Here is a 17,120-nt window from a genome sequence, read left to right on the forward strand (position 1 = left end):
CTGTCCTCTACTAATGTTTGATTACTTAAATTTACAATTCTTAATGTTAGTAAATTTAACAAAGAGGTTGAGAAAGTGACAGCCTGCTCAGAAATCCTAGGCAGTCAAACCAATGGGAGGGTCATAATTATCTAAGCATGTGATCAGTATTATTTCTTATCCCACCTATTGTTATTGATAGATAGTATATGTGATATTATTATATACTTATAAGAACTCTGCTTTGAAATTCTACTTTGTTGTGTTATCTTGTTTGCTTTTCACAGTAATTTTTAAAGTTATTTTGTTCCATTAGGAAAATTCTGGCCTCAGAGGCTCAATTATATCAACACATCAGGTCCATGTTGCAAATCAAGACATCTATCCAGAATCCTGCATTCAATATATTATTCATTACAGCAGCCTCAGTTTAATATTGAGAGTTTTAGAATTCTGGTCTGAGCATCACTGCTTTCTTTCTGCCACTGTAGTAATAATCAACAATGACAAAGAATTCTGCCAATTAACCATTGTTATATGTCAATAAAATAACATCAGTTCATGATTTCCTAAGTTACCCAAAGTAATAACATTAAGTTCCATAATACACAAAACCTATCTATGTTACAAAATCCCCATGAAATATTTCAATCACATTTATATGTTAGGAAAATTAGCAGAAAGAATGGCAAAAATTAGAGTAGCCATATTACATTTCCCTCTGTTGATTTAATTTTAATACATAAAAGTGAAAAAGTATATGTCCAAATACTTATCCAATAAATTTTATCATATGATAAAAATAGATATTTGTATTTTCATACAAATTTGACATAAAATTCATTTTGTAATCAAAATTGAATACAATGTGAGTTAAAATTTAATATGCTACTACAGAGAGAAAAAAGATTGCCTTATTCATGGAGTAGTCAAATCTTTATGAAATAACAATTTTTAAAATTAATATAAATTAATTTTAAAACTTCACTCTACTTTTAAATATATTTGACTAGTGTATTTGTATTAAATTGTCCAATTTAATAATGCATTAAATTGACTGATTCTCAAAGCTATTGTCACCCTTTGGTGTTAGCACAAACTGTTATTTTCCCCTTTATCAAATAGCGATTAGAGTATCATATGGCACTAAAAGTTGAATATATCTCATAGCCGAAACTCAATTTAAACTTTATACTATTTCCCTGAAGGTTAGCATTCTCTGATGATGATAACTCACCTCCTCTCGTTGTTCATCTCCTGTCCGCTGGATATACCACTTAATAGATGCTTGTTGGGATTTAGGTATACATTCCAGAAAGGTTGAATTAAATTCAATGCCAAAAATCACTTTTTCATCAGCAGTTTCATGACTAATGCCTAGAAAGCAAACATGGAATAAAAGATTAACCTTGACCTGATTGTAAAAGCAATGGGAAAATAAAATGATTCAGAACAGATGCCATCAGGAAAGAATCATGCACATTACTAAACAGAAAGGAAATTCATCCTAGAATATTATTGCCTTCAAGTCAAATATTATCCAATAGATTGATTTTTTTAAAACTCTACATTTGTATTGCAATTTTTACTATTTCATCACTATATTAACAATTTGCAGTTTTAGTTGGGTTTTTAAAAACAATTCACAAGATTTAATTCTAAATGTATTTTTTTTCTAAGTATGATCTTTAGCACATTTTAATGTTCTAACATTTTTATATAAAATATAAATAATTGTGTGGTTACTTCTGCTATTTACTGTACTTTTAAGAGAAATTCTAATTGAATGGGTCCACAGAGATGACCAGATAACATTTAGAAATTTTGATGTCAGAAAAATTAGTACAGTGATATTTGATGAAATTCTGTGATGAGAATACTCCACATAATCTAAGACTCACAATCTGGGCCTTATTTGCATTTTCTACCATATTTTTTTCAGAGATTCTTTAGCCTGACATGCATTTGCTATGAGATAGTTAATGGGATGCTAAGAAGCAGCATCTCAGACAACTTATTTTTTTATTTTTGTAAATCAACTGCACCATCTGAAATACATTTCATCCAGAATAGCCAAAGTCTGTGTCCCTTGTGAAATTGAAGATCTGTGGCTTAAATCAAATAAAAAATGATGGCTGCTCCGCTTGGCCCAAACAGACATTTTTTTCATCACACATTTAAATATCTCCATTCTACAAATGGTCCTACTTTAGCAAGTTAGACATTAACCAAGGACTATGGTTTGAGGGACTAATGGTAATCCTAAAGAAAAGCACACAAAATTCTCAGCAATGGCATGCATGCACATCCATCCCATGACTTGTTTTTAAGAAACTTCTTTTGAATATATTTGTATTTTACGTACAATGATTAAGTCAAGCACATTAACAACTTTTGAATTAACCTTATCTAACCTTCACAATGCTTGGATTCTATTTAAAATTTCTAACTCATCAACTATCTCCAGCATTTCAGAAGATTATATCTGCAATTTTCACAGTTAATAAAATCCTAATGCACAGAAGATCACAAGTGCCAATGATGGGAGAGAAAGACGTGGACCACTTCATAATAACAGATCCTGAGAAAGGGAATTTGTCAACAAAGCAGAGAGTACCGCATGTTGACTGTCAGGTTATGAGGCAAGCAATCAGAAGAAACTCAGATTGACTCAAGCAAAGAATTGGTCAATTCAGTAAAGGAAAAATTAGTAAAATATACTGAAAAACTGAAATAGTAAACAAATAGTCTGAAATCTTTTTTTTCAAATCAGAAAAAAAACATACCTATAACATAGTCACCAAAACATTTGTTTGACTGAAAATAAATTTATTGCTTTTTTTTCCCCCCTTTCCCCTCACTTTCTCTTATCTTTTCATTTGTATAACAATGAGGGTCTCCTTTCTTTACCATGCAATTTCCCTTCTCTCTCTCTTTCCCTCCCTCCCCTCTCCTCCCTGTTTAATGGTGATCTTCTTCTCATGTTCTTCCTCCCTATTCTGTTCTTAGTTGCTCTCCTTATATCAAAGATGACATTTGGCATTTGTTTCAACAAGAGAGAGAAATGAATGACAGTAGATGGGGTAGAGGGAGAAGATGGGAGGGGAGGGGGATAGTAGAGGATAGGAAGGGCAGCAGAATATAACAGACACTAGTATGGCAGTATGTAAAAAGTGGATGTGTAACCAATGTGAATCTGCAATATGTATACGGGGTAAAAATGGGAGTTCATAATCTGCTTGACTCAAATGTATGAAATATGATATGTCAAGAGCTTTGTAATGTTTTGAACTAATAATAAAAAAAATTAAAAAAAATTATTGCTGCTTCCTATAATGCTTGTCTCATTTTTCATTTTTAAAGTTCCCGTTTTTAAGTTTCAAATAGTATATGTATATTTAAATGCATATATATGTGTGTGTGTGTATGTAATTATATATATATATATATATATATATATATATATGAAAATACTATTATGATCTAACCTTTAAACATGTAAAAGTCATATAGAATAGTATTTTAAAATGTTCTATCTTCCTTATTAAGTGTAATATAATTTGGAATGGGGCATTTCAATTTCCACATTGATGTCAAAAATTGTTTTTCACAGTAAGTGGCTGGAATATTTCTTTATATGAAATATATGGCATTGAGGTACAAGATTCGGTCTGGTTTCCATTGTCAAACATAGCTAATCTACATGTATTGATTTTATATCATTAGTAATCACATTATATCATAACATTTAGCAATTAGTTAATTTAAAAAAAAGAAAAGAAAGAAGGAACAAAGAATACATCTATTTGTCAATTATTCGAGAGATGATTACCTAGTAAGTACTACAAGCATTTATGGTGGTTTAGACTCAAATCATCTCCTTTCTTCTTTTCTACAAGTTAGTGTCTAAATTTGCCCTTTTCTCTACATTAAGACTGTAACTCCTTTAGTTGTAGGTATTCTCAGAGAAATTATTTAACTCCCAAAATTGACTCTCAGCCTCTAGCTCCTCCAAGTCTAATCAATTATCCATAAGGAGATAATTAATTTAATTTAAAAACTTTTCTGAGAAATATGAAATAGCTCATCACTTGGAAAGTAAACATAAATTTCATGGAATAACATGAGACTGCCACAAATGTAACCCAACCTATATGAGGTCTTTCTGTTTTTGTTTTGTTATGTTTCTAGTACTGGGATTGAATCCACTTGTGCTTTACCATTGAGCTACATGCCCAGACCCTTTTTAAATTTTATTTTATTTTTAATTTTGAGACAGGGTTTCAGTAAAAGCCAAGACTGGCCTTGAACTTATGATCCTCCTGCCTTAGGCTCCAGTATCCTGGGATCACAGACAGGTACCACCATTCCAGGCTTTATCTGGTTTTAATTACTATTACTTTGTAAAATTTAGTTTTGTCTTTGAAGCATACTTTAAATGCTACCCATCTAAGTAGGCTTTCCTTTACCCATCCATTATACAAACAGTCTTAGGTGTCCAACATACTAGGATTATTTTAAGTGCCTGGGTAAACACGGCAGGCGAAATCACTGACCTTAAGAAACATATATTCTAGTGACACAGACAAAATAACCAAGTAAATGAAGAAAGTATATAGTATGTGGTATTATCTGCTACAAGAAAGAAAGAAAAGAAAAAGAAAAAGTAGATTAGGCAATAGTAAGTAGAAAGAAGAAAAGTATTTCTGATGGCAAGATCAGGAAAGGTCTCTGAGGGATTAACATTGAGGCATAAAATTGCATGATATGAAAGTGGAGCTATGTGAACTTCTGAGGGGAAATACAGGGGACAACAAATACAAACAGCTCTGAGGCAGGAAACAGATTGGTGCTCTCGAAAAAGAGAAAGCCAGTGAGGGGACCATGCAACAGTATATGAGAGAGGGTCAAGAAGGTGTTGGGACCAGGTGAAACAGTTTCTCACGTGCCATGGTAAAGACTGTGGATTTGTACTACTTGTTCTAAGAAGCTAATGAAATATTAGTTAGTAAGGTAATGATGTGATCTGACTGAAGTTTTGAAAAGACTACTCTGGTTACTGAGTAAGATATAGACTGCAGCAGAGCAAGCATGGAAGCAAGAGACCAGAAAAGGGGCTACAGAAGAGGAATCGAGGTATCAGTGAAGATGAGGAAGAGGACTTATTGAGAAGTTGGTGGTAGGATATGAAAAAAAGAAAAGAATAAAGATGTGATTCTGAGCTGCTTTTTGACCTAAGCAGCTGGGGGGAATGGAAGTGCTATTTATTAATATAGGAAAGTACAGAAATACAGCTTTGGAGAAGATAGTAAGAATTCTTAGACATATGTTGGAGATGTTAACTATGCATTCAGAAGGATTTATTGAGTAGGCATGTAAGCATTCCAGACTGGCAGACAGGGATGAGCTTAAACTGGACTATGATTTTAGGAGTCAAATAGCTTCTGATAGTACTGAAGTGATGATATTGGGGGAAAGAACAGATGGAGATTGAAAAAGTGGTTTGGGTCACTGGAAAACTTGTTGCAAATGAAAAGAAAGGTTGAGAGTACACAGAAGGTACAGTCTGCAAGGTAACAGGTAAACCAGAAGGATGTAGTGCCATAAAAGCATAAGTGGGCAAGTATACCTCCTCTCTGAAAAGAGAAAGGCTTGATAGTATTTTCTGATTTTTCTCTTGTAAATACCCCCACTGTAGCTGACTACAGCTACCAGTGGTTTAAAACCAGCTCACAAAATAACAAAGTAATAAGCAACAGGTTTCATAAGGCTACAGCATACCACTGCAAGGAAGTTAAGGGGAGAAAGTGTTTCAAGGAAGAGGGAGTTAGAGATTAAATAAATATGAGAAGTAAAAATTTGCCATTGAATTTGGCAAGAAGGAAATTGCTGGTGACTTTAACAAGAATGGATTGAGCAAAGTGACGATAATAAATGCAAAAAACTGAACAGCATGGGTTAGAGCAAGAATGCCATAAGGCAAGGTAGAGGCAATAACTCTGAGCCTCAGGGGAAAACTGTGTGCTTTATGTTGTTTTATTTATAACATTTATCATCAAATAACACAGCACTTTCACCTGTTTTTATTTTTATTGTCTGTTTATATTTATTGTTTGCTTTCTTCCCTAATGCACCTGAATATAAATTCTATGAATACATAGATTGCTTCCTTCTTGCTCATTTGTATGTCCTCCACACCTACCACAGTCCCTGATGTGCATATGGAAGTCACACAGTAGTGATTACTAAACACAACACTGGACATGACAGTGAGTCTCTTACATTGTTAGAATGAGAAGGCAAACACACTGTGCTAGTCCTGAACTTATTTTTCAGAATTCTGAGTTAAAAATGACTGCCTTGCTTTTAAAACAAGAAAAAATTGCTGGGTTCATGTTATAAAATATGAAAATGGGGTTATTTTCATCACTAGTGGGATGATTAGTAACAATGTGATAAAGGAAATTGCTGTTTTTTTCCACTGGTTGCATGTGTGCATTTGTGGGTGTTCATGCTTCTGTGTCTTACCTGAAGGTAGAGTAAAACTATGGGTTATCTACTTTTAGAGGTCCCTCTGTTTTTAGACTCACTCACCAGACTTCCTCTCTATTCCCCATCCTGCTTCTTTCCCACTCATTCTTTCAAGATCTTCCATTCTATGATTTTTGTGTTTCTGAACCATTCAGCCTCTGGTGATATCTTTTATTTTTTTGCTAAATTCCCATTGAGCCTTGATCATCTTATTTCCCCAAGGAATCCTAAGCCCTTTAAGGCATTCCTTGTCTCCTAGTATATTCAGAACAATCATGAATATATTTATTAATAGCTGAGTACAAATAAAGTATAGGCTACCTAAAACGTCTTTCTAATTAAGTGCCTATACTTTGACACACTTTCCTGAGAGGTCTCTTTTGAGTTTACTCTATATGTCCAACTGTTTTGGGCTATATTCTGCTTTATCTCTAAAAAGCAGTTTTCAAACTTTACAAGGACGGATAAGAGAGTAAGAAAAGAAACAAAAGCTAAAGTATAGGAATTTTAAAAGACATATGAAACAAATCATGATATAACAAAAGATTATTCACTTAGGCTTGTAGGCAGGGGTTGATTTATAAAATCTCCTGTTGCTTTTCCAGAATATAAGCACTACACAAAATGAGATCTTAATATAATAGTTGTTTGGAGTCATGTAATTAAAAAGATATACAAAGCCTGGACTTATCATTTTAATTGGGAGAAAAAGCATATTAAACCAATACTTACTTTCTTCTATGTCCCAGCACTGGGTGATTGGGTCCCCATACTTTACATCCTGACGTCTAGCTCGCCTATGAAAACAGGATCGGAGTGATGAGAACTCCAAGCTTTATAATCAGAATATAGAAAGGCTACACTTAACACTAATAGCAGCGGATGCAGAACTATACTTATTTTACTGCTCAATTTAAATGCAGTTCAATATTCCAGTCAACCAAACATTGATTTTGATACTACTAGTAGAGTAAATGCCTGATAGAATAGATAGTGTTTTGCATTAGGATGCTCTGAATTTTATTTAACTACTATTCTTTTTCTCTGACTTGAGAAATGATTGGACAGAATGGGTTGAACATAAATAGAATCCATGTTTATGATATGTGGTAACTATTCTTACTCTCTTTTCTGACAGTTCTGGGAAAAGTAATATATAAGAGTTTTAATTAGTATGTAGAAGTGTATACACAAATACAAAGCACTTTATCATGGATAGATTCACTATATAGAAAGATGGTGTCTGAAACAGGTACATGTTTGATGAGGCATGGATTGTTATGTGTTATTTCTATGTAGGAACATGTAGATCATATGTTTTTTCTAGTGTTAGTAATAATATAGACACAATGGCTTTTGCATTAGGTCACATGTTTTCCTTAAGACAAAATAGTATTAATCATATATAAAAATAAAAAAAAAATTCTATATCTAAAGTATGCCTTAAACTCTTACAATCTATTTTAATTTGCTTTGGGTATTTGTTTTTCCTTTGAATAAACTTTAATATAACTGAAACAAAACATGAAGATTATAGAAATTAATGGAGTGCCACATGACATATATATATGCTGTATAATGTTTAGATCAGTTTAAATGTATCTATCTCCTGCAATATTTATCACTTCTTTATGGTAAAATATTCAAAATACTTTCCTTTAGCATTTTGAAATGTAAAGTCCATTATTATTATCTATATTCATCCTACTGTGCAGTAGCCCACAGGGACTTCTTGCTCCTGTCTGAGTGTAACTTAGTACTCATTGATCAACCTCTCTCTGTTCCTCCCTCTGGTCCACTCCCCACTGTCTTTGTTGTAGAGAAGTAACAACAAACTTTCTTGGATAACTAAGGTGTTCCTCAAGGGCAGTACTGGTCAATGACAACCTTGTAAGATTCATCCCTCATATACATTTTTAGACTCTCACAGGCATTATACTAGGTAAGGGAAAACATCACAGTGGCATGTCTTTAAGATCAGAGACACAGTCTTGGGAAATATAAAAAGAAAAAAATTATGGAAGTATAAGGTACATAAGGTCAAGAATGTTTTTAAATCTTGGCTTCTTAAGGAACAGGGTCAATTAATCAAACTGAAGTTTTACTGCCAGCTAATGAGCATTCTGGTTTTTTAGCTTCCAGAAAAGAATTCCCCAAAGACTCACTGTGATGAGTACAACCTTTGCCAAAAACTATAGGAAAATGTTGGTGACTACTCACTTTTAACTTTTAATAATCATGTCTATCCACTGACATTTATTTCAGGAATTGAAGAGAATATAAAATGTGTCTTAACTTTAAGCAATATTTGCCATTGTAATATACATTCAACCTGTGTTGCCTAGAGTTTAGAATTTGACCAATCAAGCAAATTTCAAAAAGCAAAAAAGTGGTAGTAAGATTCATGTGTGTGCATGAAAAAAAAAAATCCTAAAAAATAGCAACAAAATAATACCACAATGTGTTGATGTTTTACATAGACGGAATGCACTTTTAACAATACTTTAGCAAATAATGTTATTTAGTCTGCATCTAAAACTAATTATCATAGTATATTTAGATAGTGTCAGGCATATTAATAGGCATTCAGGGTTTTCCCAGTTATTTTGCAAGTCAACAGTGCTGAAATGAATATCTTGTAACTTTGTGGTCTTTCTGCACATGAGTGAATAGTACAAATTCTTATTTGGGAATACTTGGCTTAAAGTAGCATTATTTCTAAGAATACATAAAACAATGAACTACACACAGCAGGGAAGCAATTTGCAGTTCAAGTACATATGATGAAAGAAATTGACCAAATTAGAGTTATTAGAATAAAAATAAAATTATACCAAGTTATTAGATGCACTGTGAGCTATAATAATATGTGCAAATTATTTGCAAAATAATAGGTATGAGTGTCTGTAAATTTAGAAATAAGATGGGAGAGACAGAAAAAGGAAAATAGTGAATAAAAGAACTTTTAGTGGTGTTTGACATAAATAAAAGAATATAAACAATGTATTGGATTTTTTTAATAGTTTCACATTTTAGAATTCCAGAACATCTGTTGTATCCTCCTTCATAATTCAGTATTATGTAAAACTATGAAACTATATTATAATTTTAATATTCCTTCCAGAATCTAAGTTTTCTCCATTGTTCTCTTTAAACTATAAGACAAGGCATTTATGTGAGATATTAATCTTATAGAAAGGGAAGCTTCCTAATAACTTACCTCTTTGAAGTGGGTGCATATCGAGAGCATGCATTTCCATCCCAGGCACAGTAGGGGTCTCTGGCAAGACAGCAGTCTGCACAGGCTTTCCCATAAGTGTCACATCTGTGCAAGGAGAGCTGAACCAATCCATCCCGGGAACCAATGTACAATTGTTGCTGCAAATCAGGCAAAACAAATGAATTATAAGCATCTTTCAGATGAGTCTTATGAACTTCCTCTTCTTGAACACCACATAATAACACTAAATCTGTTTCCCCGGGTGTCCTGACCATTGTAAACACTTGTGCAGAAATGTAATGAAGAGTAAAATAAGTCAATTACTTCTATCCGTGGTAGGACTGTGGTTTGAAGATGCTGATACTGTATTGCACAGTGTTCTATAAAGCTAGAGTAAGCTTGGCAGTAATTTAAGAAGTTCAAGAAACAGCTGCTAGACTAAGGAATTAAGATGTCAAATTCTCAATAGTAGGAATTGGTAGTTTATATCAAGCACAGATGCTATAGGCAAAACTGATGGCCTTTCTCTGTCACAGTTCCTTACACTGAAGAGATTAATAAAACTTCATTCCATTTTTAAATTATTTCATTTGATAATGAAGTATTGATCTCTGAGAGCAACTAAGTTATTTAGTATCAGTATAAAGAAAGCACTAAGCAGGCTTAGAGATGCCACATCACAAATGAAAGTGTAGGATACTGAAAAAACAAAAAAGCAAATAAATTCATATTTTTGAAAATTAGTCCTGAAATTGATGCACCATTCACCATGTATACTTATTTGAGTGTCTGCAGTGGTGGTAGTGGAAGGGGAAAGAGGGGAATTCCACACAGACTCTATACAGTCAATGAACTCATGGTCAACTCTAGTGGACCATTCCAGGCTTTAAGTAGAGGGGAAAACCCCTTATAAATAGATCTTAACATAAGTAACACACACAATCAGTAATGTGTCTTACATATTTACTGCCCATTAAGCTCTCAGTTAAACCTTTCTTGTTACTAAATGCACCAGCCAAGCTTTACTATCAATTTTACTTAAATTCTCTTCAGTATTTGAGACCAGTGACCATACCTTCCTCAAAACTCTCTTCAGCACTTTTTCCTATACTTCCTCTTTATTTCTGCCTAAGACGTTTGTCTCCTCTGTGATTCCTTCCTTTGAATTAAATGTCAGATTTCTTTCTTTTTTGTTCTCATGTCCCCTTTAATGGGAAACTCAAAGGTATCTTGAAAACAGCCAAATCAAAAGTATAGCAGTTCCCCTAAAGCTACCCACCTGCCCTTCCTTGGCAAGAGACACCATCACTCATCCAGGCACGCAAAACAGAAACCTGGGAGTTGTCTCTGAGATTTCGTTCTTACACCATCTGTCACCAGGTCATTTCCATGCCCTCATATAGAAACCTCTAATCTGCTTCCTTCTCTCCCTCTCCCTTTCCACTACCACTGCCTTTGCATTGGTCCTTATCATTTCTCTCCTGGATTACTTTTAAGTGTCCTAACTAATTCTGCTGACTTCTGCCTTCTTTTCCAGCAACTCCCACTTCTATCATAGGACCCAATCCATCTTTCACACTGTCACACCAGACTGATCCTTCTAAAACAGAAAATCTTATCATGACACCCTCCTGCTTGAAATCTTTAATGGATTTCACATCCTTAAGATAAATTGTTAACCATCTTGGGAGGACATGTAGAATGTGCCTAATCTTACCCTGGCTTACTTAGATTCATTTCTAGCCTCCATCCCCCTTGAACACACATGTCCTTGCTCTACTTGTACATAAACTTACTAGAATTAGCTATGGGCTCTTATTTTTCACATCTTTACAAATGTTCTCCCTTTCTATTTGGGGTATTCTCCTTTATCCCATCCCCTTTCTTATTTTTTCTGGTTACTACAATATCCTTTATGGCTCAGGTCACATGTCTTTTTGATATCTTCCCTTGCTCATTCTGGCTCATTTCAGGCTACCTTCTATGTATATTTTTCCATTATTACTCAGTGATCTGAGTATGCATCTTTGTTTCTACCATGAACTTCCGGAAGTTATGTTATGTCATTTATTGATTTCTGTACTCTTATAGCACATTTGTAGGCCTTCAAGAAATAAAGGTTGAATGAATGAACAAATTCATGGAAAAGATCTGAAGAACAAACCTATTTATACTTTGCGCTAATAATTGCTCGGCCATACTAGGCAGAGTATAGTAAGACAATTTTAGCAACATATTAATGTTGAGCATGTTAATCATGTGATTTTCTTAAATCTTGAGGGTACATATAGAAATGATAATGCAAGTCTGAATTGTAAATGAATTGGGATTTCAAATATCATACCAGGGAGCTATGAAATTACATTATATTATTATCATTATTATATATAGCTACTATTAACTCTACACTTACAATGGGCTACTCTGTTTAAAACATTAGCCTACAGCATCCTATTTAAACTCACAAGTAACATAGAAGGTTTTTCAACTTTGCTGTTGAGGAAATTGAATCTGAGTGATAGATATTGAGTAATGTGATGAAAGTTGACTGTTGGGCTATTTGCCACTGCAGTCCATATTCTAACTCCTACACTCCCTAATTAAAAATCTTTTTTTATGGTTAGAACTAACATTTTACATATATTTTTTATGAACTTGACAGAAAGACACCAGAAAACTGAGCTCAATTTTTAAGAGCCAAAAGGAAGGGGAGAATGTAGAATATAAAATATAGTTCAGTAAGTGAACTTTGTCTCTATTCTTCCAAGGCAAGGTTGGAACAATGGTTTCTAATCAATAGTTTGAGAAACAAATAATCTGAAACTTTCTAAATTATCTGCAGTTTAACTTCTTATTCCAATGTATTCTTCAAATCAACATTCATTCACACAACTTATTACTTTTTAAAATATTTTTTACACCAAAAAGAGAAAGTACCTGCTTTAAAGATAACTCCATGCTCAAGATGATTGATGGGTGCTGAAAATAGAAAGTAAACATCAATAAAGATAACCATAACATGATTTTATATTAGTCAATATGTTGTTTTATTATATATATATATAATTACTGAAGTCAAAGTCTGGATTCTGTTTGCTATCTTTTTCCAATGTGTAGTGAATCTACCTTAACAGAAATGAGGAAAGTAATTATTTTAAAGTATCTTCTTAAAGAAAAACAAACTAAATTTATGAAGAAGCCTTCTATACTGAAAATTGTTCCCAGTTACTCACAAGTTTTCTACTTCTTTTAAATCTGCTTATCTTAACTGTTTCCATATAATTCAAACTAGTGTTGACAAGAACATCTCCATAATTATTTATTACCTCTTTCTGCTCTTACTTAGATCAGTGATTCAAACACTTGTTCAAGTAGCAGAGTTCTGAAAAGCTACAGTACTCCTTGTAGATGGCCATATTCTTTATGTAACACTATAAGATGTCAATGCACACAATTTCATGATATGAACTAGAGCCTGTTTTATATGTAGAGAATACAGTTGTATGCATGCAAAGTAGAATCAGAAACTTGAACATAAAAGCTATCAAATGAAAAAAGGATTAAAAATAGTTTATCTATTATCTATATTCTATTTATTTTCATTTATTACCTGTCTGTATTTACTAGTTTACAAATAGTAGCAGATGTCAAAGATTTAAGAAAATTCATAAAATAAAAATGTTAAGCAAGAAAGTTTGTTTCATAACTTTTTTTTAATGATTTATACAACGTGGCCAAAGTCATTAAATGATGTGTATTAATTATATATATTTTTAACATAAATTATACCTCAGTAAACATGCTTTTTTAAAAAGAGGGGGAATAAAAGAAAACAGAGAGAGAGAGAGAACAAACCATGGCATTGTTTAACTTCACAGTGAAGCCAAAGAATTCCTCTTGACTAGTGTCTTACAGCCACTGTGTTCTGTGAATAAATGTGTTCTGATATGCTTGTGTATTGTAGGGACTTTATTTAGGCCTCTGGGTTCACCCTTATATTTGACATCAGCCTTTCCCTTAGGAACCACCCAAGATTTTGTTTTGGTAGAGGCCAGATAGCAGGTCTTGTTCTTGTTAACTTCTTGACCACTATTATCATCACAATGTAAACAGGATCTGTGGAACCCAGCATGTTAATTAACTTGAGCCCCTCACAGTGGAGGGCTCTTCTCTCCTTTAAAGTCATAGATGTTTACAGGGAAACAGTTTTTAAGGAAGTTTTTTTGAACAAAAATGTTATTAAAAATCCAGAATATTTTTAAAAAGCATTTCCAAGAAATACAATTTTATTTCTAATGGCATTTTCAGGAAATACTTTTAAATTAAACTTCATTGAGGCTCTACAAAGAATGTCACAATTCAATTGCATTGTTAAAAGTCAAAGACATTCACATAACCTGGAGAATTCTTCTAGATCTACTAATTATCAGGGTTGGGGAGGGGGTCAGGACTTTGGCATACAGGAAGACTTACTATCATGTAACATATTTTTAAAATTTTCCTTACAGAAAAGCAGGGATATATGATTTATATTCTCTTCCAGTTTTCTCAAATTCAATTGGGGAAAAATTGCAACGTGAAATTTATAAAGTAGAAAAGCATCTGGATAGTAAAAGAGACCCCAGGCTTTCATTTAATGTGGCAATTTGTCTGACTATATGCTTAGAGAATGCAGTAATGAGAGGCAATCCCAGGAGCTCTCAATCAGTGGTATTCTACAGAGGAAGGTAAGGCCCATTCTTAGTTGCTTATAAAACTCTTTTCAATGCTTAGGGAAAAGAAAAAGAAGGAAACTGATTTCAAAGACTTTCCAGCAAAAGTGATGATGTATTAAAGAGTGCCCTATAGCAAGGAGTATGCAGTTTCACCCTCTCTTCCCCCTGCAACTCTGGACTAAGCCTTACCTTAAATATCTGCAACTCCTCCAGTACCACCTCTTCCATATTCCACTTCTCCTTTGAAATGCTGACAACTTTTAGGACAGTTCCAATGTCTGAAAAAATACATAATTTATAATCCTGCCGTTTCTATTTCAATATTAAGTATATTCCTAGAAACCATCAAATTGCTTGTCTCACTTTTCTTTAAATGTTTTTCAAGAAATCAGATTAAACATGAAGGCTAATGTATATTGTTTTGCCCTTAAGAAACATGATAGCTTTTAGCTAAAAGAACAGAATTTTATAAACAGAATTTATATATATATATCAGTGCATATTGTTTATTTTTCTTTCTTTCTTTCTTTTTTTTTTTTTTTTTTTTTGGTATTATGGATTGAACTGAGCCACATCACCAGCCCTTTTTATATTTTGAGATGGGATCCTGCTAAGTTGTTTAGGGCCTCCCTAAATTGCTGAGGTTGGCTTTGAATTTGTGACACTCCTTGAACATAAAAGCTATCAAATGAAAAAAAAAGCATCAAAAATAGTTTATCTAATATCTATATTCATTTATTACCTGTCTGTATTTACTAATTGACAAATAGTAGCAGATGTCAAAGATTTAAGAAAATTCATAAAATAAAAATGTTATGCAAGAAAGTTTGTTTCATAACTTTTTAAAATGAATTATATAAAATAATTACAAATAATATACAAATAATTCCAGCCTCCAGAATCACTGGTATTACAGGCATGAGCCACCACACCTGACATTTTAGTGCACATTCTTAACAAAAGAAATATATGTGCCTAATTTAAGTATTGCTTAAAATGATAACAGAGATGAAACACATATTTTAGATCTTAATTTAAGATTCTAAAGTACATTAAAAAAACTAGTTTTACTTCTACATAGTGATCTCTATGCAGTAAATATTTATTGACTACCTATTATATCCAGTCTACATGAAGGAAACTACATCTCTTCAAATATATTCTACCTTTATAACCATTGTTAATATGGCAAAAACTAAAGTTTTATTTTAAATTATTTTAATTCAACTTAAAAGACAATACAAAACTAACAATGTAAAACAAAATCTGATGTTTAGAAAACATATCTTAAGTACATCATCTTATATTGCAGTTCTATGTGGTGGTATGCTAGTTCAGAGAGATATTCAAAAGACTACTTTAGAAAAAGGAAAAAAAATACCACTTTAATTAATTTATATAAAACAAATGTCATTAAACTGAGCGCAGGCATTGAAGAATAAGGGCATATGTAATAATGTTACTACATGCACAAATAGCCTGTGATATTTCATATTGTTTGTCAATGACTATGCAATCTTTGAAATATATTAACTATATACTTTAAGTGTCAAATTGACTATTTTAACATTGCCATAATTTTAGTTAAAGTTAGGTAGTACCACCTAGTGGCTGAATGACGTTTATCACATTGAACTGTTAAAAAGCTATGAATGAGCTTTAGATGAACAGAGCAAATTAAATGTCAGACTCATGAGAAGTAATAACAGACTCATTATTTCAAATTCTGACCCCTTAAACAGCCATCTCTGCAGTCTTGAGAACACTCCTTATTTATATGGATCTTAAAATTGCCATCTGTAACATGATCATGTTTGACAATTGTGCTTCAAGTTAAGATTTCAGTTCAATTGAAACCATGTTTATTAAAAACAAAAAGGAACAAATCAACAGGTCACAAAAATACCTTAGACAGCACTTTAATAATTTATCACTCAAATGCTTCCTAAGAAACCTAGCTTCTACAAAACCAATTTGGTTTTAAAAACCAAATAATTCTAAAATTGTTTTACACACTTAAAAAAAACTATTCCAATAAAAATGTCTGTCTGTCAAAAAACCTATTAATCTCTATTTATTTATGAAATGCTCAATATATTAGATAACATAGTGTCTAAAATGCAACATTTTTACTTTAATGATACATACTATCATTACTGCCATTAGAATTCACAATAAAAAAGTATTATTAGATAATATTTTTTCCTATTTTGGAGACTCACCAAAAATGTAGTGTCTCCTGCAAACAATACATTTAACTCATTTTGTAATTACTGAGTTAGCAAAATAAATAAATAAGATGATCTTCAAGAATGAGAGTCCACAAAATTTATTTTAATCTACAAAATTCAAGAACAGAAAAAATAATCTCTAAGAAATTTCTGCTTAAAATCTTTACAAAATAATGATTAATGTTTTTGAAAAGCCATATTAAGTCAACTAAGCCAGTAGTTCTCAAACTGAGAGTCCTTGGGGTAGAGCTTATCAGATACCCTGGTGAGAGAGGGAAACGTAAAGTTGGAAAATAAATTGCTTTGCTCTATTAATTTAATTTTAGTCCGTGGTCATTCAACAAATATGTCTTGAGCACCTAATCTATACTAGGCCCATTGCAACCACAAGATACAAATATATTTTTTAATCTTGCATAGTACAGCAGATGTTTATAGAATCAA

General features: G+C 32.6%; 1 protein-coding gene across 1 annotated transcript in view; it reads right to left on the reverse strand.

Annotated features, from left to right (window-relative positions):
* The window catches only part of Sema3d (semaphorin 3D), a 157,189-nt gene that overhangs the window by 6,434 nt on the left and 133,635 nt on the right, over nucleotides 1-17,120 (reverse strand). Inside the window, exons 13-17 of the mRNA XM_071607904.1 lie at nucleotides 14,635-14,723; nucleotides 12,668-12,709; nucleotides 9,731-9,888; nucleotides 7,243-7,307; nucleotides 1,217-1,356 (exon numbers count right to left, since the gene is read on the reverse strand). Coding sequence (XP_071464005.1) covers nucleotides 1,217-1,356; nucleotides 7,243-7,307; nucleotides 9,731-9,888; nucleotides 12,668-12,709; nucleotides 14,635-14,723 — 494 coding nt within the window. The remainder of the gene's footprint in view (nucleotides 1-1,216; nucleotides 1,357-7,242; nucleotides 7,308-9,730; nucleotides 9,889-12,667; nucleotides 12,710-14,634; nucleotides 14,724-17,120) is intronic.

This window comes from Marmota flaviventris, chromosome 1 (assembly GCF_047511675.1).
Source record: "Marmota flaviventris isolate mMarFla1 chromosome 1, mMarFla1.hap1, whole genome shotgun sequence".
In the NCBI taxonomy this organism is placed as follows: domain Eukaryota; kingdom Metazoa; phylum Chordata; class Mammalia; order Rodentia; family Sciuridae; genus Marmota; species Marmota flaviventris.